This window comes from Nyctibius grandis, chromosome 12 (assembly GCF_013368605.1).
Source record: "Nyctibius grandis isolate bNycGra1 chromosome 12, bNycGra1.pri, whole genome shotgun sequence".
Taxonomy (NCBI): domain Eukaryota; kingdom Metazoa; phylum Chordata; class Aves; order Nyctibiiformes; family Nyctibiidae; genus Nyctibius; species Nyctibius grandis.
Window position 1 is genome coordinate 2,108,155 of NC_090669.1, and position 20,489 is coordinate 2,128,643.

The following is a 20,489-nucleotide window of genomic DNA, read 5'->3' on the forward strand; positions in this document are numbered from 1 at the left end:
CGCCCCGTGTCCCAGGCGGGCAGCGAGGGCTGCCCGGGCAGCCCAGGGAGCGGGGATGCCACCTGGCAGGGGGCAAGAAGGGACACTGACAGAGTCCTTCATGGAGAGCCAGCCCTGGGCTGTGTCCGTGTGTCCACGGCTCCATCGCCTCGGGCCACCGCCACGGCCAAAAAGGAGGTAAAATCTCCTTTGCAAAAGCTCGGCCTTGCTGGGCTGCGCTCAGTTGAGTCCAAGCGCCATGAGACCCTCCCGTGTCCCCAGTCCCATCCCCGGTGCAGCCGTGGGCACCTCTGGGGCCTCCTGGGGGTCCCGGCTCTCCTGTGCAGGCTCCTTTCCAAGCCCACCATAGCCGTGGCAGCGAACACGACATGATCCATCTCGGACACCCCCGTTAGCATCAGCCCCTCGGGTACGTGACGCCCCCGTTAGCATCAACCCCTCGATACGTGACGTCCCCGTTAGCATCAACCCCTCGGGTACGTGACGCCCCCGTTAGCATCAACCCCTCGATACGTGACGCCCCCGTTAGCATCAACCCCTCGATACGTGACGCCCCCGTTAGCGTCACCCCCCGCCTCGGAGGCTGCCCCGCTGCTGGGGGGGTACCGCTGCACCCCTGGCTCCGGGCAGCCCGGGGCAGGGCACCTCATCCCTCCACCGCTTCCCCCCGCTGCCTCGGAACGGGGAGTTTCGGCCCAGCCGCCCACCCGTGCTGCCGTTCACCGGGAGCGAGCAGCCCCACCCGGTACCCCGGAGTCCCCCGGAGCCCCCCGGAGCTTGAGGCATCGCTGAGGCTGGAGCATCGCGTCGGAGCATCCCTCCGGGGCGGGCGGGCAGCCCCCCCTGCCCCGCCGGGATGCCCGCGGGAGGGCGCGCCGGGCACCCACCGGCCGCGACAGGGGCGGGGCGGGGCCGTGCTGGGGGCGTGGCCTCGGTGCCCCGCCCACCCCGGCGGAGCGGCGCGGCGGTGGCGGTGGCGGCGGCGGCGGCGGCGGGGCCATGGCGGAGGCGGCGGTGCCGTGTCGGCTGCAGTACCTGGAGGATGCGGATCCCTTCGGCTGCGGCAGCTTCCCGGAGCCGCGGCGAGCCCCGGTTTACGCCGTGGAGGAGGCGCTGGCCCTGGGGGCGCAGCTGCCCGCCCTGCACCGCCTGCTCGGGGCTCCGCTGCCGGTGAGGGGGAGCCGAGGGCGGGCGGGGAAGGCACCGGGTGGAGTTGGGGTGGGGGGGACGCTGTCGGCTGGAGGGAGCGGGGAGGCGAGGGCCCGGGCGGTGTGTCCCCGCCGGAGCCCGGGCAGCGCTCCCGGGCTGAGTCACGGCCGGAATCCGTGAGCCCCAGCGGGAGATGCCGGTTCTCGGCCGGCCCCGGATGAGTCGGCGGGGAGGAAGAGGATGTGCTTGCTCAGAGCAGGCAGGAACCCGGGCAGGGGGAAGCAGGAGGAGGGCGGGCGTCCATCCCCGTGTCGTCGGGGCTGAGCCGCACAGCACACTCCCACCCCGGCATCTCCCTTCCCCACCGGCTACCGGGAGCTGAGCTGAGCCTCGACGGGAGCCCACCGACTCCCTAACGCCGGGGACCCGGCCAGCGTCCCCGCTCCCTGCAGCACGTGGGCCTTGGGGAGGTGACGGTGGAGCCGGAGGGCCACCAGCCCCTCGCCCCTCCGGTTCGGCGACAGCTTCGCTGCCGGAGAGCGGCACGGAAATTCGTGCTGAGCCGTTTCCTCCGGCCGGGAGGAAGGCAGGAGGCTGGGGGTGACGCGAGGTGCCGTGTCTTGGTCTCGCTTGTGTGTCCTCAGGCCTGATCCAGGCTGGGGAGCGGAGGAGACGGGGGGACCCTCCCTCCTGGGTATCTTCTGCTGGCGTGACGCTCTCCGAGCATCCTTTACAGGACGGAGACGCGCTTGTTTTCCTCCTTACGAACACACGTGTGGGGTGCGGGACGCAGCAGAGCTTTGGTGATGGCTGAGCATCTCCAGCCTGCAGGAGTGCGGGGAACCGGGCAGACTGGGGGAGCTGGGAGCAGGGAATCGCTGCGAGACCTTTGCCTGCACCAAAAAACCCTCCCTTTTATTCCCCTTTTCATTTTTCTTGGAGCGAAGCAGCGGCATCTTATGTCGTCGCCGTCATGGGATTTTTAGGCGGTGACTAAACGGAGTTTGTTTGGGAACACACAGCCCCTGAGACATGACGAATGGAGCAAACTCAAATTTCAGCCGTGTGCTCTCGTCCCCGGGCAGGAGCTGGCTGTAACGGGATCGCCAGCCCCGGGGTGCTGCCGTGGTGGCATGGGGGGCTGGAGGTGGCATCCCCAAGAGCAGGAGCATTGCAAGGAGGTCCCGTGCCTGGCACAGGTGTGTTAATCCTGGGCGTTCAGGCTCTGTTCCCTGCCTAAGCCAAGCTCCAAGGTGGTTTTCTTCTGTAGTTTCCCTGCATCACCCCATGGCAAAATCATGGGCAAGCAGCTAGGACCCTGCTCTGGGCTTATCAGCCAGATTCCTGGTTTGTAGAGGTTATATAGGTTAAACCACGCTGCCTCTGTTATGTGGAGCTCGATCCCAGCTGAGATGCTGGCTGGGGTTTGCACGAGCTGGTGTCTCCATCGGGAGCCTCCTGCAGCGGGATTTACACCCTGCAGAGCGGGGTCGGTCTCCTAAACCACCCAGTTCGGTCCAAATTCAGAGCTGGCACCCCGGAGCCACACAGCCATCGTTACCCTGGCCCGACCAGCCGAAACCTCCCTCGGTGCCCTTTGTGCCAGGCAGCCGCTCAGCTCCATTACTCGCCACCCTAAAATTAGTAAATGAACAGTCGGATTTTTCCCAAGGAACTAGCTGTAAAAAAATCCAGCTGGAGATACCCGGTGCCAGGCTTGTCCTGCTGGGCAGCGTGCCCGGAGCTGCAAGGCACCGGGAGGAGGATGCAGCAGCCAGGAGGGAGCTGGGCTGGGGGTCCCCGTGTTGTGGGATCGAACCGCAGGCACCCAGGGGATGTGCTGCCGTGGGGGACCAGCCGGGTCCTGCCCTCCCTGACACAGCAAAGCTGCTCCCTGAGCTGGGAACAGCCAAGAGACGATGAGCAGGAGGCTTCTTGTGCTGGCATCGCTGCCTCGAACAGCATGTCCTGCCCCGTGACCCCCCTCGGCGCTTCCTCTCCCCGAGCGCGACCCGCCGCTGATGACTTTTTCATGCTCTCCGGAAAGCGTGTTTGTGCTCCAAAATACCTTCCCGCTTTGTTTGCTGCCGCCGCATTGTTCGGCTCCAGGCCGATACTATCTCCTCCTGCTTTCCAGCATTTTTCTGGTACCCTTGGGTGATGCTCGCGCTGGGCGTGGGGGTTTCCTCCCTCGGAAACCTGGGGAAGAGCACACAGCTCGCCGGCTTCGGTGCTGCAAACTCATCCTTCCACCCGCTGCAAGCTCTCAGGCTTCATAGAGAGCTGCTGGGGACACCATGATGCCCCAAGCCCTGTCCCACCAGCTCTGCTTGTCCTCCGGTTCCTAACCGGCTCGGTGGGGGCTTCGCCGAGGGTCTTTGCCCCTCTTAACCTCTGGCAGGCACAAAAGCGATGAGACGGGGTCATCGACTGTCTGCTTCGTGCTGAATGTTGGTGCTCAGCAGCCTCCAGCACAGTCCTTGCATGGGTCCTGGGACACGAGCTGTGGCCAGGCGTTCGTGCCGTGGCTTTGCCGGGACACCGACAGCTCGCCAGGACCAGGGTCCTCCCGCTGCTGCTGAGAAACGAGGGATCCATGAGTGAGCCACGAGCGTGGCAGGAGGAGCTTCGAGAAGGATGCAAGCGAGCGCACGGTTCTGGGCCAGCTCTGGGTCACCTCCAGACATCCCTCCTGGCCTGGGTGTTTATTTTATCCCCCCTCCGTGACAAGGTGATGGCAGCGCTCCCGTCCACATGCTGCCATCCGTCAGGCAGGAGCGGGCAGGAGGCAGCCACCATCGATCCTTGAGCTCGAGGGCCGCCTCCGTTGGAGCAAATAATATGTTTTTTTCTGTAATTTCCCCCTAGCCTTCCTAGAAGAGACGCAGCGACGTTGGGAAGTTGTGGTTGCTGCAAAAAAAAAAAGTGTTATAAAGGGGAAAAAGTGTTTCCTCTGCTGGCAGATAAAGAGGATATTCACTGCCCGGCCTCGGAGCGTCCTCCCGCGTGGGGATACGGTGATAGGGGTGAGCAGGAAGATGTGATGCCATGGTGGGTGACGTGAGTTCGGCCGTGGGTGGAGGATGTCTCCGTCTCGGAGGTGGAGATGGCTCCATCACACCCCCATCGTTTGAGGGGGACAGTCCCTCTTTGGGGGGGAGCCACCTTTCTGTGGGGACTCGTTTACCTGGCACATGTGTCCTTGCTGAGCTTCGAAGCCAACCGCAGCTGCTGGGAGTTGGTAGGACCAGGGAGATCCGTGTGTTCCCCCCTTCCCCATGTCTCAGGTTGGAGGCAGCAGGGTGGATGGAGGACATCGGTGCTGCTGCGGCGTGGCCGGGGCTCGCGGGAGCCGCGGGCTGGAGGTGTGAGCGTGGGACGCTCTCCTCCTCCCCCAGCTCCTCTCTGCCTGCGTGTCCCCGTGACCCCCGAAGCCCGTCTTGTTTTAAAATGCTTGGACAGGCAGGAGATGGATGGACCAAAGCTGGGCTGTGCCGGGAGCTGGCGGTGCCCTGTGACCCCAACGTGCTGTCCCCATCAGCGTGGCCCCGAGGTCCCGGCTCAGATCCTGCACAGTTCCAAACCTCACCCGAGGGCGCGGGAGTAACCCCGGCCCCGGGGCAGCCGGTGCTCCCTGGCGCGGAAATGCTGCCCCAGGATTTTTGGCAGGGCAGCGGGAGCCTGCGAGAGCCCATCTCCGTCCCCGGGGGCCGGTGCTTGCCAGGGGGGTCGCAGCCAGCGCTCGGCGCATCCCTCATGGGGAGCACGGCCAAGCTCGCGTGGGAAACGCGCGGGGTCGAGTCCCAGGGGCTTGGCCTCCCCCCGCCAGCTGGGCCATGTCACCCGCCCCGGTAGGAGCTGGGGATGTTAACTCTGGCTTGCCGGGGCTCTGGCAGCCCAGAGAAGGCAAAGCTTTTGTGCTGGAGCTCTGAGTTGCTCTTTGCGGTGTTTGAGTTCCCAGGAGGATGCAGGAGAGGTCTTCCATGCCCAGGAGGATGTAGGGATGCCTGAGGGGATGCCCAGGAGGTTGTGAGGATGCCCACGAGGATGCAGGAGGGTTCTCTTGTGCCCAGGAGGATGTGGGAATGCCTGAGGGGATGCCCAGGAGGGGTCTCCCATGCCCAGGAGGATGCAGGGATGCCTGGGAGGATGCCCGGGAGGATGCCCAGGAGGATGTGAGGGTGCCAGGGAGGATGCAGGAGAGTTCTCTTTTGCCCAGGAGGATGCGGGGATGCCTGAGAGGATGCCCAGGAGGATGCGGGGATGCCTGAGAGGATGCCCAGGAGGATGCGGGGATGCCTGAGAGGATGCCCAGGAGGATGTGGGGATGCCTGAGGGGATGCCCAGGAGGATGTGGGGATGCCTGAGGGGATGCCCAGGAGGTTGTGGGGATTCCAAGAGGATGCAGGAGAGGTCTCTTGTGCCAAGAAGGATGCAGGAATGCCTGAGGGGTTGCAGGAGGGGTATCCTCTGCCCAGAAGAATGCCCAGGAGGATGCAGGGATGCCTGAGGGGATGCAGGAGGGGTATCCCCTGCCCAGGAGGATGCAGGGACGCCTGGGACGATGCCCAGGAGGTTGTGGGGATGCCCAGGAGGATGCAGGGATGCCTGAGGGGTTGCAGGAGGGGTCTCCCATGCCCAGGAGGGTGCAGGGATGCCCAGAGATCCCTTTCCCCGTGCAGGAATCGAAGCTTTCCCCAGCGAGCAAACCCCGCGTGGGCTCAGCGCAGGCGATCCCCGCCGCAGAGGCAGTGCTGGCAGCCAGGAGCTCTTGCCCGGGGCCAGCAGCCTGTGTTTGGTGCACGTTGCCACGGGCGGCTGGCGGGGCCAGCGGCCGCGGGAGGTGGAGCGGGACGCTAACAACATAACAACCGCGTCCAGCCCGACGGCAGCGCCCTGCCAAATCGCCCCTGATCCCGAGGCTGAGTCAGAGCCAGTAATGATTTGGGTGGCAGGGGTGCTGGCGAGGCCAGGCACTGCCCTCCCTCTGCCCTCACCCATGCCTGGAGGGCAAAGAGCTCCATCCCACGGGGAACTCGCCCCGGAGCCTTGTGTGGGTGCTGCTGGCTCAGGGGTGCTGTGTCTGGGTGCCATGCCCGCTGGCTGGCGTGCACCCTGGGTGCTGTACGTGGGCTCTCAGGGGAGGTGCCTTCGCCCCAGCCTTGCCTCGGGCTGGGCTTTGCCCCGTCCCGCTGGAAGATGCCACGTGGCTGAGCCGGAGGCTGCGGCAGCCGCGGGACATCCCCGTGGGGTTTGGGGTGTCCCTGGGTGGGCCGGGTGCCTTGGCAGCTCCCGCAGAGCCGGTGCCCGCGGGTGGAGGCAGCAGCCCTGGGAGGGGACGGCTCCTGCCCCAGTCACACCCCGGCTGACTCAGGGCAGCCCCAGGGAGCGGAGCAGCCTCTCGCTGTGGCTCCTGCCCAAGGCATTGCCAAGGAGCCCGGCGGCGACGGGGCCGCCCTCGCTCTGCCTTTGCCCAGCCTGGGGCTCCATATTTCTCCTTCAGTCTGCCACCAGGCTGGGGCGGAGGGTGATGGGGCATCTCCCCATGGGGCCAGTGCTCAGGGACGGGGTGGGACCTGCCACCCCGCTCTGGGGTAGCATCACAGACTGGTTTGGGTTGGAAGGGACTTTAAAGCCCATCCAGTCCCACTCCCCTGCCACGGGCAGGGACACCTTCCACCAGACCAGGTTGCTCCAAGCCCCGTCCAACCTGGCCTTGAACACTGCCAGGGAGGGGGCAGCCACAGCTTCTCTGGGCAACCTGGGCCAGGCTCTCACCACCCTCACAGCAAAGAATTTCTTCCTCAGATCTCATCTCAACCTCCCCTCTTTCAGTTTAAAACCGTTCCCCCTCGTCCAGTCACTCCATGCCCTTGTCAAAAGCCCCTCTCCAGCTTTCCTGTAGCCCCTTCAGGCACTGGAAGGTGCTAGGAGGTCTCCCCGGAGCCTTCTCTCCTCCAGGCTGAACAGCCCCAGCTCTCTCAGCCTGTCTCCAGAGCAGAGGGGCTCCAGCCCCCTGAGCATCTCCGTGGCCTCCTCTGGACTCACTCCAACAGCTCCGTGTCCTTCTGATGTTGGGGCCCCAGAGCTGGACGCAGCACTGCAGGGGGGGTCTCCCGAGAGCGGAGCAGAGGGGCAGAATCCCCTCCCTCGCCCTGCTGGCCACGCTGCTGGGGATGCAGCCCAGGACACGGGTGGCTTTCTGGGCTGCCAGTGCACGTTGCCGGCTCATGGTGAGCTTCTCGTCACCCATCGCCCCCAAGTCCTTCTCCTCAGGGCTGCTCTCAATCCATTCTCCGCCCAGCCTGTGTTTGTGCTTGGGATTGCCCCGACCCACAGGCAGGACCTTGCACGTGGCCTTGTTGAACTCCATGCGGTTCGCACGGGCCCAGCTCTCAGGATGCGGCTGCGCGGTGGGTTCGGTGTGGGTGGGAGGTGACCCAGGGATGCTGCGTCCTCCAGGAGGGCCGTGGTGGGCGCGGGGCTCAGCTGGTCTCTCTGCATCCCCAGCTGGAGGACTGCACACTGCAGGTCTCACCCTCCGGACACTACCTGGACCTCGACTTGTCCTTGCTGGAGCAGAAGGATGATCTGGAGGGTTTCTACGAGGAGGTCAGGTGAGGCACATGGGGTTCCTGAGCCGTCTGGGGATGGGACACTGGGACCCCACGTGTGTGTGAGTGCTGGGAGCCAGGGGCCAGGGGCCATGGTGGTCCCGCTGCAGGTGCTCACACGGCGTTTCCCCCCACTCTAGGAAGGGGAGACGGCCGACCCTCATCCTGCGCACGCAGCTCTCCGTCCGAGTCCACGCCATCATCGGTGAGTTGGGGCTGCTCCCTCCCTGGGGCTGGTGCCCGGTGCCCCCGGACGGTGGGGGTTTGGCCCCCGTGGGGGGTGCTTGTGATGGAGAGAGGGAGCCATACAGCCCAGGGCTGACCCCTGCTGCCAGAGGGGCAGGGGACATGGTCCCCGTGAGGCTGCTGGGGACCCGCTGGGTTTAATCCCCTCCATCCTCAGAGGTGGGGGCTTTCGCCCACCGCCTGCTGCAGACACTCCGGAGCCCTCTCCCTGCAGGAGGGCTGCGCTCAGGGTCCTGCTCTTTGCCGGCGGTTCCCAGGCTCCGGCTGCGCCCCGGGCTGCTGGGGCAGTGTCTGGGGGACTCCTTGGACAGCTCTTGGCTTGTTACAGCTCTGAAGTAGCCCAAATAGCTCGGGATACTTGGATAACCTGATTTTTGGATGGGGGAAGCGCTGGCTCCCGATGCCTTTGGTCTCCTCCTTGCAGCAGGGAGTTTTTCAGCTTCCCATTGCTCCACGCTGGCTCCATCCCCATGAGTCTCCATCCAGCCCGGTGACCATCCTGTTGTCCCCGGTGTCACGCTGCCATCCTTCCCAGCCCCATCCTGCAGCTCTTCCCAAGCCACGGGGCTGCTGGGGGCTGCTGGACGGTGCCAGGGCTGTGCCTGGAGAGGGGCAGCTAAAAGTAGCTCAGCCTCCTGCCCGTGTTCCTGTTTCGGTTCTGCGCAGGAAACCAGAGGGGATATTTATGTCATTGCTGGGCAGAAAAAAAAAAAAGGAAATAGGAAGGTGGCAGGGCTGAAATAAATAGTGGTGGAGCTGCAGCTGCTTCCACCCCACGTGTCCCACGGCCAGGGGGTTGAGCCGGGCAGCTGGGAGCGTTTCGCAGCCCCGGGATGGGGCCAGGCCATCACGCCACGTCTCTCCTTTCCTTCCAGAGAAGCTGTACAACTCGCAGGGGCCGGAGCTGCGGCGCTCCCTCTTCTCCCTCAAGCAGCTCTTCCAGGTAGCGGCGGTGCCGGTGTGGTGGGGGGCTCGGCGGGGCTCCCCTGGGGTGGGTGCCCGTCCCCCTGCCTCCCCACGCTGCGGTAACCCCTGGCCCTCGCCCCGCAGGAGGACAAGGACCTGGTGCCGGAGTTCGTCAACATGGATGGGCTGACGTGTCTGATCAAAGTAGGGGCTGAGGCTGACCAGAACTACCAGAATTACATCCTCCGGGGTTGGTATCTGGGGACAGGGGCACCCCTCACCCCTGGGGAGGAAGGTTGGCACTCTGGGTGGGGGGGTGAGCAAGTGAATTTGGCTGGGCTACCTCGCAGGCAGCTGCCAGACCTCGTCCTTGCCGTGGCAATGCTGCGGGGGGCGGTGAGCAAACCCTACACTGACCCTGCTCGCTCTCTGCTGCGCAGCCTTGAGCCAGATCATGCTCTTCGTGGACGGGATGCAGGGGGTCATCAACCACAACGAGACCGTGCAGTGGCTGTACACGCTGTCGGGGAGCGCGGTAAGGCCCCGCTGCTCTGTGCCCCCTCACTGTGACTGTCCCTTGGGGGGCTTTACCCCACCGGCTGCCTTGGGGCACGGTGCCCTGGTACCTTTGGGTGTGTTGGGTCCTGCTCCCACCCATCTGGAAGTCACCCAGGCTCCCCAGAGCTCCCCGTCCTGATGTGGGCATGGAGCTTGAGTTGAGAGGGTCCTGCTCTGGGTCCCTTCCCGGTGCCCCTTGGCCATCAGCGTCACAGCTGCAGGCTGGTCCCTGGCCCCACAGCATGGGCACAGCCACCCTGCGGTGTCCCGGCATCGCGCCGGCAGCCCCCTGTCACCGCTGCCATCCCTTGTCCCAGTTCCGGCTGGTGGTGAAGACGGCGCTGAAGCTGCTGCTGGTGTTCGTGGAGTACACGGAGCCCAACGCCCTGCTCCTCATCCGCGCCGTCAACGCCGTGGACCAGGCGAGAGGTGGGTGCAGCCCCAGCCACCCGCGAGGTCCCCTCTGGGGGGATGGCGCGTGACCCCCCAGGCCACATGTCACCCACGTGTGTGGCTTTTCCCAGGCGCGTGTCCATGGTCCAACCTGATGGCCATCCTGGAGCAACGCAACGGCGCTGACACGGAGCTGCTGGTGTTTGCCATGACGCTCATCAACAAGGTCCGGGGTGGGGTGGCAGGGCGTCCCCGCAATGCCACGCTGCCAGGGCTCGGCGTGGCTCACACCGGTCCCTCTGGTCCTGCTCAGACCCTGGCAGCCCTCCCGGACCAGGACACCTTCTACGACGTGACGGACTGCCTGGAGCAGCAGGGCATGGAGCGGGTGGTGCAGCAGTACCTGGGAAGCAAAGGCACCGACCTCGACTTGAAGCAGCAGTTCGTGCTCTACGAGGTGAGCGGGGCTCCCTGGGGCCATGGGGTGCCCCTGTCCCCGAGCCATGGTGGCATCACCTCTCTCTCTGCAGGGCTCGGAGGACATTGAATCCTCCGGGTCCCCGACGCAGGGGGTTGCTGTGCAGTGTGGCATGGCATGGTTTGCTGATTGTCCCCATTGTCCCCATCCCTGCCTTGCCCCCAGCCAATGTCCCATGGCATGGGATCCCCCGGTGCCAGCCAAGGCTCCGCGTGGCGACACGGGGAGGGTGGGCGCCTGGGGTGGCCAGGGTGCCGTGCCCGGTGCCATCCCCTCCGTCCCCTCCACAGAGCGCTCTCAAGCTGGAGGACGACGTGGAGGAGCCGTCCCCAGGGACACGCAAGGAGCGGAGGAGGACGGACGAGGGCCGGCGCGGGTGGCGATCCCAGGGCGGGTGCCCGGAGCCCAGCCCCGATGCCCAGCCACTGCCGGGGTCCCCTGGCACCCCGAAGGAGCCCCCCACCGAGGACACCCCGGCTGTCCCTGCGCCGAGCAGCCCCACGGAGTAAGTACAGCTGGAGGTGGCCCATGGCAGGAATGCTCCCGGGGTGGCAAAGATGCAGCACTCAGGGAGGAGGACAGCCCCGTGGGACGCGCTCTCAGTCCCTGTCACCTCCTCTCCTTCCAGCCCCCGTCCCCATAGCGTCTACAACAGCGCGTCCAGCGTGCGGCTGGCCCTGGCCTCCCCCCCAGCCGAGAAGGAGCAGCCCCCGGGCCCGGGCGAGCGCAGCGTCTACAAGTAAGGCCCAGGAGGGGCTGGGTGGAAGGTGGGTCCCCCCCGGGCTGTGGTGGGGCTCCCAGGAGCATGGGGTGTGCCTGTCCCATGGGGTACTGGGCACTGGAACCGGAGAGAAGCGTGATGGGGGACTGGGCATCTAAGAGGGTCCGGCCAGGGGCTCCCGGGCATCCTTCGGGCGCGCACGGCTCCGCTCCAGCTCCTCCTCGCTCCTGCTCTCTGCCCACGCTCGCCCTCTCCTCTGCCCACTCTTTCTATCTCTCCTTTTGCAGGCTGCGCCAAACTGCCCCTGTCTGGTAAGTGCCCGGGCTCTGCGCGCCGGCGTGTGCCCCCTCCCGCCCTGATGCTCCCCCAGCCCTCGCCTCTCCCCTCTGAGTCCTGCCTGCGGGACCCCAGCCCTCTTCCCCCCATCGCTAATGTCCTCCATGGGGTGACAGCACCCCCCTTCTGGGGTGGGATGTCCCTGATGGGGGGTGGCACAGCCCACCCCAGGGCTGGCATTGCCATCCTGGTGGCAAGCTGGGTGGCTGTGGTGGGGCAACGGTGTCACACGGTGCCCAGGCAGGAGGGGGCTCGCTGGGGCTCCCCGTGAACCCCAGGGCCATGGGGTGATGGTGGGGCCAGGGTCCCACGCTGGAGGCACGAGCCCTGGGGGGGCTGCCGGCGGCGGGGGGCTGACCCCTGTTTTCCCTCAGGCGGGAGGATGCCCCCTCCTTGCGTGGGGACAAGCCTATTTTGAGGAAGTTTGAGTAAGTAGAGGCATGCGTGTGTCTCCAGGCATGCGCTTCCTCGGGCCGGGCTGCGGCCACGCAGGGCGTGAGGAGCAGGAGGGTCCCCACGAGTCCCTGCCCGGGCACCCTCCTGGGTTTTGCAGCTTTTGGATGAAGGTTGCAGGTCCGTTGGGATGAACAGGTGATGGTGGCACCCTGAGGGCACGAGTTCCCACGGGGCTGTCACATCCCTGTCCCCGAGCCATGGTGGCATCACCTCTCTCTCTGCAGGGCTCGGAGGAGGGTGACCCCTCCGGGTCCCCGACGCGGTGTGGCCAGCGCAGGGGGTTGCTGTGCAGTGCGGCATGGTGTGGTTTGCTGGTTGTCCCCATCGTCCCCATCCCTGCCTTGCCCCCGGCCAACGTCCACCCCTGTCTCGCAGAGCTCGCTTCCTGGAGAACCTGGCCGCAGCCCAGAAGGAGAAGATCTCTTCCATGGCCAAGGGACGGCTCGAAGTCCTCGCCGATGCTGCGCTGGATCACCCCACCGCTCTTGCGTGGGACAGGGACAGCGGCACCCCTGAGCCCGGCACGGAGCCCCCCAGCACAAGTAGGTGCTGCAGGCGTGTGTGTTCCCACCCCTGGGCTCATCGGGTCCCTGGGGTGGGCATTAGTGGCCCCTCTGTCCTCTGCCCCCAGCCCACAGCCATGGAGGAGCTGGGTACCTCCTCGTCCCGCTCCGAACACCGGCATCCGAGCACACCCCGCTGGGGAGCAGGACCCCAACTCCACGTGCAGCCCAGCAGCACCTGCCCCCTCTGAGCGGGCTGTCCCAGCCTCTCCCCCTCTCCCCGCAGGGTCTCGCCTGGCTCGGCCGGACACCACTGACTCCTGCAGCACCATCTCCTCTGACACCAAGTTCATGTTGGACATGCTCTACGCCAAGGACTCCTCAGAGCCGGGGAGGGAGAAGGTCTTCCCTGAGGTCCCGTCATCCTCCCTGGTCCAGGGTGAGGTGGACATGGACGCCGAGGGAGGTGGCAGCCGGGAGCAGGATGGTGCCTGTTTCCGTGGCAGGGCTCCAGATGGGCCAGTGGCCAGCGCCCACGCCAAGCTGGCGCGTGCCATGTCCAGCGTAGATGCCGAGACCCACACGCAGAAGCTGGAGAACACTGGGATGATGCCCATCAAGAAGGACGTGGAGCTCACGTGGGAGCGCCTGGAGGCCAGCCCTGTGCAGCTGAAGATCAAGGACCTGGACTTCACAGATTTGGGAGAAGAAGAAGACTTTGATATCCTGGACACGGGGCCCATGGCCAACGGCTCCTTCCTCCCTCCTGGCATTGAAGCAATGAGCACTGGAGCTCTCATGGTTCCCCCTCCACCTCCTGCAGTCCCTGGCTGCCCACCACCTCCACCTCCACCTCCTGCGGTCCCTGGTTGCCCACCACCTCCACCTCCACCTCCTGTGGTCCCTGGCTGCCCACCACCTCCGCCTCCACCTCCTGCAGTTCCCGGCTGCCCCCCCCTCCTAGGGCTGCCAGGCCCCTCATCAACAGATGGCCCCTCCCAGGCCAAGAAGAAGAGGACAGTAAAGCTCTTCTGGAAGGAGCTGAAGCAGCTGGATGGCACTGTGGGGCCAGGCAGGTTTGGCCAGGCGACACTGTGGGCATCCCTGGAGAACGTTGAGGTCAATGCTGCCAAACTGGAGCATCTCTTTGAGTCACGGTCAAAGGAAGTGCCAACTTCAAAGGTACCAGCAGGCTGGCACTCATCAGCCAAGGGGACTTGAGGGGTGGGAGGAAGGCTGTTGGCTCCTGTGGGGACCCTAGGCATGCACTGTCACCCCTACCCTATGCTGAGGATGGATACCTGCAGCCTGGAGGCTCGGTGGGGATGGTGATGGCCAGTGCACAGGTTTGGCTCACCACCAGGTCCCTGATCCATGTCCACGGTCTTTTCATGGAGGTGAGCCCTTTCCCTGTCTGTCCTCATCCATCCTCTCCTCTTTGCAGAAGGCTATTGATGGGAAGAAGGTGGTGGTGGTGCTGGACCCCAAGAGGAGCAATGCCATCAACATTGGCCTCACAGTGCTGCCACCCGTGCACATCATCAAGACGGCCGTGCTCAACTTCGATGAGTTTGCAGTCAATAAGGAAGGAATTGAGGTGAGCACCAGAGAAGCTCGGCCTCTCTGAGGTCCTCAAGTGGGTCGTTTCCCCTGGCCAGGAAGCCTCCATGCCATGACGCCTGTGCTGCCAGCCCTGGGGTGACACGTCCCATGGTGACATGTCTGGAGTCTGACACATCCCTCTTTGCCTGCTCTAGAAAATCCTGACCATGGTCCCAACCGAGGAGGAGAAGCAGAAGATCCAGGAGGCCCAGTTGGCCAACCCCGATGTGCCCTTGGGCTCTGCGGAGCAGTTCCTGCTCGCCCTGTCTTCCATCAGCGACCTCACGGCCAGGCTCCAGCTCTGGGCCTTCAAGCTGGACTACGAGAGCCTAGAGCAGGTACAGAGCCATGGACCCCATCTGCCTTCCCACTGCTGCCAGCCCCCACAGCACTGAGCACTGGGCCAAGCGTGTTCCTGGTGGGGACCAGCCATGTCCAAGTACAGGAGGTGCCGTCCTGGCTGGGGACAGGCTGTGGGTCCCCAAGGCAAGCATGGGCTTGTGTTGACCATGGGGTGGTGGCCCTCATGAGCGAGGGCGAATGCTGAAGCCCCCAAGGGAGAGGGTGGCCAAGGGGTCTCACCTGTCCCTCTCCTCACCTAGGAGATTGCAGAGCCATTGTTTGATCTGAAGGTGGGCATGGAGCAGCTGGCCAGAAATCACACCTTCAAGTGCATCCTGGCCACGCTGCTGGCCATGGGCAACTTCTTGAACGGTTCCCAGGTGAGGAGCGGTGTGCGGAGGGATGTTGGCCTGTCTTGAGCACTGCAAGGACAGGACCAGCCATGGGTACCCAAGAGGGACCATGGGAAGCCTGGGATGCCGCCTGAGGCTGCATGGGGCTGGTTGGGGGCTCAGTGGGTCTGCAGACTGGAGGTCTGCTGGAGGAGAGATGGAGGGGCCTTGCTGAGTCCATTGGGGTTTCAGAGCAGAGGCTTTGAGCTGGGCTACCTGGAGAAGGTCTCGGAAGTGAAGGACACGGTGCACCGGCAGTCCCTACTCCACCATCTCTGCCAGATGGTAGTAGAGAAGTTCCCAGAAACCACTGACCTCTACTCGGAGATTGCCTCCATCACCCGCTCCGCCAAGGTGAGGCAAGGCAGATGGCACCCGGCAAGGCAAGGGTGCAGGTCTCATGGCTGCCCAGCTCCACCAGCACGGCCAAGGGCTGACGTCTCGCTCTTCCAGGTTGACTTTGAAGAGCTGGCCAACAGCCTGGTGCAGCTGGAGCGGAGGTGCAGGGCCTCCTGGGACAACCTGAAGGTGATTGCTAAGCGCGAGACCAAGCTGGCACTGAAGAGCAAGCTGACGGACTTCCTCAAGGACAGCACCCAGCGCATTGTCGTCTTGAAGGTGGTGCACAGGCGCGTCCTCAACAGGTCGGTGGCTCGAGGTCCTGGGGACGCGGTGGCAACCCCACGGTCCCGTCGGTGGCCCACTGTGAGCGACGTTCCCGCAGGTTTCACTCCTTCCTGCTGTACCTGGGGTACCCGGCGAGCGCGGCGCGGGACGTGAAGGTGACGCCCATCTGCAAGCTGCTGCGGGAGTTCGCCCTGGAGTACCGGACCTGCCGGGAGCGCGTCCTGCAGCAGCAGAAGAAGCGGGCTGCCCACCGCGAGCGCAACAAGACCCGGGGACGGCTCATCACCGAGGTATGGGGACACTCAGCTGGCCACCGCCACCCCCAGGTGATGCCCCCCCCAGGTCCCTGATGCCCACCTCTCCTCCCGCTGCAGACCGAGAAGTTCTCTGGCATTGCCGAGGCCACTTCGCCACCCGCTGTGGTGTCCAGCGGCCCCGAGGAGCACATGGAAGCAGGTCATGAGAGCATGAAGACCCTGCTGACCTCCCCCACGGATGTCCCTGCCCGCCGCAGCCGGGCCAGCCGGGGTAGGAGCAGGGTGGCAGAGGCACTCAGGGCGTGCTCGGCTGGCTGGGCACAGCTGATGCCAGCATCCCCGTTGTCCCCACACAGGGACAGGGCCCGCCACCCCGACCCAGGGCTCTCCAGCCCAGGAGGACGTTCCCAGCTCCCCAGATGACGCTTCGGATGAAATCATGGACCGGCTGGTGAAATCGGTGACGCACAACGCCAACCCCCGGCCCTGCGCCAGCAAGGAGCGCAGGAGGTCCCGCGGCAATAGGAAGTCCTGTAAGTCCCATCCCTGTCCCCGTGCCCTGTCCCGTCTCTGTGTCCCTGCCCAGGTGCTTTTTGCCATCTCTGTGTCCCTGTCCCCATGCCCTATCCCATCTCTGTGGCTTTGTCCCACCTCTGTATTCCTGTCCCCATGCCCTGTCCCACCTCTGTGGCCCTGTTCCATGTCCATGTCCCTGTCCCCATGCCCTGTCCCATCTCCATGTCTCTGTTCCCATGCTCTGCCCAGTCCCTGTACTCTGTCCCACCTCTGTGTCCCTGCCCAGATGCTTTTTCCCATCTCTGTGTCCCTGTCCCCTTGCCCTATCCCATCTCTGTGGCTCTCTCCCACCTCTGTGGCCCTGTTCCTGTGCCCTGTCCCCATGCCCTGTCCCATCTCCGTGCCTTTGTCCCCATGCCCCATCCCGTCTCCATGTCCCTGTCCCCATGCCCTGTCCCATCACCATGTCTCTGTCCCCATGCTCTGCCCAGTCCCTGTCCCCTGTCCCACCTCTCTGTCCCCTGTCCCACCTCTCTGTCCCTGTCCCTGCACTCTGTCCTGTGTCCCTGCCCAGATGCTCTTTCCCCTCTTTGTGTCCCTGTCTCTGTCCCTGTCCCCAAGTCTTCTCCCACCTCTGTGTCTCTGTCCCTGTTGTCCCCACGCCTTGTCCCATCTCTGTGTCCTTGTCCCCATGCCCTGCCTGACCCCTTCCCCACTGGCCACCCCTGACCTCCCATGTTGAGCCCACCAGGCCACAGCAGGAGGTACCCCAAGACCAGACCATGCCCCTGCACCCCCCCTGCCACCACTCCCCTCCCCAGCACCCCAGGGCCACCGTGTCCAGGCGTGGGCCCCCCAGCCAGTGCCACCCTCTCCTGTCCCCGCAGTGAGACGGACGCTGAAGAGCGGGCTCAGCGACGAGCTGGTGCAGGCGCTGGGCCTGGGCCGGGCGCCCGGCGTGGAGGTTTGAGGGGGCTGGTGCTGCTCCCCACCCCTGGGCTGCTCCAGGCCCCGCACCCTTGGTCTCACCTCGCTTGTCCCCGCTGCCCCCCGGGAGCGCAGGCAGTGGGGGGGAGCGATGCCCCGGAGCTGCTCCGTGGGGGCTGCGAGGGAGGATGCTCGGCGCCCATGCGTGGAGGCTCGGGGTTCATCTTCTCAACAGTATTAGAGGGGTCAAGGGGCTGGACCCAGACCTGCTCTGGGAACTGGGTCTGGCCCGTGGCTGCTGTGGCAATAAAGCCATCTGACACGCTGCCGGTGTCCCTTGTCCCTGCTCCCGGGTCACCCCGCTGCTGGGCTGGGATGCTGGAGGCTCTTGATGCCATGGGCTGGAGCAGGCAGTGCCGAGGGTGGTGGCAGGAGGGAAGGGGTAGTGCTCCCTCCAGCATCCCTGGGGAAGCCGTCACCATGGTCCTGAGCAGGACCTGGTGCTGCCAGAGATGTCCCAGGGAACAACCTCATGTGTCCATCCCCTGCGGAGCCCCGAGAGGCCGGGGCGATGTGGTACTCCCCGCTGGGCCAAGCCGGTGTCCCTCCTGCTGCGTCCCCAGCCCTGCTGCCCCAGGCAGGCACCATCATCCCTCCCAGGGACAGCACGATCCCTCCGTACCGGGACACCGGGGGGGACGCTGCCAGGCTCAAGGCTGCACGCTCAAGGGCAGGAGCAGCGGCTCCAGCACAAGGCCATGGTGCAGGAACATCGAGAGAATGTTCCTCATCTCAAACCTCACCTTACAAACCTCTCCTGGGGGATTTTTTTTTAGCCAGACCAGGACCTGGGTCCGAGGCAGGGTTGTTCCCCCCCCTCACAGAGCGGGTCCAGGGCCCAGCAGCCACCTTGTCCCCTGCAAACCTGGCCGTGGTCAAGCTGCAAGCCTTGGAAACATCTCCCTGTGCTTGGCAGAGATGGGCTGTCGCATGATGCCACATCTGCCTGTCCCCATGGTGCCTGGGAGATGTCCAGGCAGGAATGTGCCACCTCCTGGCTTGTGCCATCCCAGACACAGACTAAAACCCCCGCTGGGTGCTGGCTGCGATGCTCCCCACGGGTGCTAGATGGTGGTGGGTACCATTTCCAAGCATCCCCCTCTGGCAGCTGCAGTGCTTTGGGCACTGTCACCCGTGGCAGAGGCGTTTGGGACTGATGTCACGTCATCTGTCACGGCAGCTCCACCTCGGCGCTGCCTCCAGCCCTGAATCCAGCACAGCAGGTCTCTGCGGCTTTCAAGGAATGAAGAAAAACTCCACCGGGCAGGACAACTGCTTCCTCCCAGCTAACCTCTGCCCGGGGTTGTCCCTCTCCTGCGAGGCTGGATGCGCCGGTGACCTCAGAGGAGCCAGGCAGTGCCAGCCCACCCTAGCTTACGAAGTGCCTGCCATGGTCCCGGGTGGTTTTGGGGACAGTGGGATGCCACGGCAAGAGCTGCAGGTGTCCCAGAGGTGCCCCAAGACGGGTTGGGGCTCTCCTCCCTGTCAGGTGCTTGACTTGGGTCCCCAAAAAGAGGATGAAGAGGTCACAAAAGGTGACATTGAGCCACTGGGATGCACAGCAGGAAGGAGAAAGGGGTAGAAAAGCATCGTCCGACCCCCTGCATCTGCCCCGGGTACCCAAAGTGACATTACACATGTGACAACCCCAGGACTGTCACTCCCAAGGGCTCGCTGGGGGAAACTGAGGCAGGGTGCCGGTGAACGGCCGCCCCCCCCACCCCGAGCTGTTTGGTGGCACTCGGGCCGGCTGTGTCCTCAGCGAAGGCTTCTGCCAACCTGTTTATTTTTTTTCCAGATGGGTTTTTGTTTTTTTTTTTCAGCCTTGGTGACATTTCCAGGATGCCCGACCCGGCGCCGGGCACACGCTGCCCTTGAGCGGCGCCTGAAGCGTTTGGCTTGGCCACGGCGCGAGTGGCTGATGCCAAGACAACACCAGGCACCCCCGGGAAGGGGAGAGGGGGGTGGGATGCTGGGGGCTCCTCTGCGAGCAGAGGCAGGTTCCTGGGCTACCTCACAAGGGTTGGTGGGGACACGGGACACATGTGGCCTCGGGCAGCATCAGCAGAGCCGGGGTTGGGGGGCTGCACCCCCAGGAGGATGCTCTGGGTGGGATGAGGTGGCACCTCGTGGCATCTCCATCCCTGCCTGCACCCGGGCTCGGCCGCTGCGTGGCTGCTGCCCACGCCAGCCCAGGGCCACCAGCTGTGTCCTGCTGCCACGAGGGGGCACGGCGGCCACGCACACGGCGAGGCCACCCCGAACCACGCTGCGTGTGCCATCGCTCTTCGGGCGCTCGCTGTTCTCCCCTCCCCGGCACCCAGGGGTCTGCACCCCGCTTCCCCCACCCCAGCGATACCTCCTGCCGCTTCCCTGTCCCCGGGGGAATGACAGCCGCGTCCTTGGGCCCGGCCGTTTGTCTGGCTGGCAGGGACAGGCTCCCGTCCGCCGTCTCGCCAGCGCTCAGCCCTGGCCCCCATCTCGCCCTGACCCCCTTCCAGGCAGGGGGGCGAGCAGGGGATGGTGGGGGCGAGCCCAGCTCCGCTTGCTGTCCCGTTTACTCTCTTCTGTAGCAGCTTGGCGCTGAAGACCTGCTCCCTGTGCTGGAAGATCTCTCCCCACCCCTGTCCTCCTCCATCCCACCCTGCCAGCCCTTCCCACGGGACTGTCCCAGCACGGACATGCTCCGAGGTTGGCTCCAGCCTCAAGCCACATCGACACGTCCCCACTGCTGTCCCCGAGCGCAGGAGGGGACCACTCATGGTCCTGGGTAAGCCCCACCACCTTGTGCGAGAAGCACGATTCCCACCCAGGACAGCACAACCTCCCTTTTGTTCCCAGGTCGGAGCCATCCAGAGCTCTTGTAAGCACCCGTGCGCCCTGGCCACCTTCCAGGAGCATCGTGATTGTCTGCTGGAGGACTCCTCCTCTACCTCCTGGCTCCAACCTTCTTGAGCAACCTGGGGTTGGCAACATGCTTTGCTCTGCAACCGCCTTCCCCAGCAGGACGGAGGCGTGGGATGGGAACCAGGTCACGGCTGCCGTGACCTACTGCCCTCTCCCCTGGGGACAGAGGCGGCAGGATGTCACCCGGAGCATGGCCCAGCCGGATCTCCCTGGGATCTGTCTTGTGGTCAAGGGGGAGGCACATTTTCCTGTCCTCATCCCCCTAATATCGAGGTAGAAACCCTGTGATGAGCACGGAAGAGATGGGAGGGTGATGCTGGGCTGGCAAAGCAAGCCTGGCACAAGCACCACGCACCCCCCCAGGACATGGGGGATGCAGAGTACCAGGTATGAGCGGAGCTGGGAGCACTTTGGGGTGTCACCAACGCTTCCCAGCCACATGGAAGGAGCAAGGTCCCTGCAGCCCAAAAGCAGCTCTTGTTTGGAGAACCATGGGTGC

General features: G+C 65.0%; 1 protein-coding gene across 2 annotated transcripts; it reads left to right on the forward strand.

Annotated features, from left to right (window-relative positions):
• Positions 1–960: 960 nt before the first annotated feature.
• Positions 961–17,348, forward strand: FHOD1 (formin homology 2 domain containing 1). 2 transcript variants are annotated; one of them, XM_068411644.1, is made up of 24 exons: positions 961–1,170; positions 7,660–7,766; positions 7,904–7,968; positions 8,885–8,952; positions 9,060–9,165; positions 9,356–9,450; positions 9,791–9,902; positions 9,998–10,092; positions 10,180–10,323; positions 10,635–10,849; positions 10,973–11,083; positions 11,353–11,376; positions 11,776–11,829; positions 12,233–12,399; positions 12,647–13,542; positions 13,805–13,957; positions 14,118–14,300; positions 14,565–14,684; positions 14,889–15,050; positions 15,150–15,340; positions 15,421–15,613; positions 15,698–15,851; positions 15,937–16,113; positions 16,984–17,348. In XM_068411644.1, exons 1-24 carry the CDS (start codon positions 1,000–1,002, stop codon positions 17,064–17,066), a joined length of 3,846 nt encoding a protein of 1,281 aa, XP_068267745.1. In that variant the 5' UTR covers positions 961–999; the 3' UTR covers positions 17,067–17,348. The 2 variants fall into 2 exon arrangements, with proteins under 2 accessions (XP_068267745.1, XP_068267746.1); XM_068411645.1 differs by lacking the exons at positions 11,353–11,376; positions 11,776–11,829.
• Positions 17,349–20,489: the final 3,141 nt, after the last annotated feature.

What these genes read in the sequence shown, in the direction of transcription:
- FHOD1 (XM_068411644.1), top strand. Translation starts at nt 1,000, where the DNA reads ATGGCGGAGGCGGCGGTGCCGTGTCGGCTGCAGTACCTGGAGGATGCG. An exon ending in CCGAGTCCACGCCATCATCG is followed by an intron (nt 7,969 to 8,884) that starts GTGAGTTGGGGC and finishes CTTTCCTTCCAG; the next exon opens with AGAAGCTGTACAACTCGCAG. An exon ending in CCTATTTTGAGGAAGTTTGA is followed by an intron (nt 11,830 to 12,232) that starts GTAAGTAGAGGC and finishes CCTGTCTCGCAG; the next exon opens with AGCTCGCTTCCTGGAGAACC.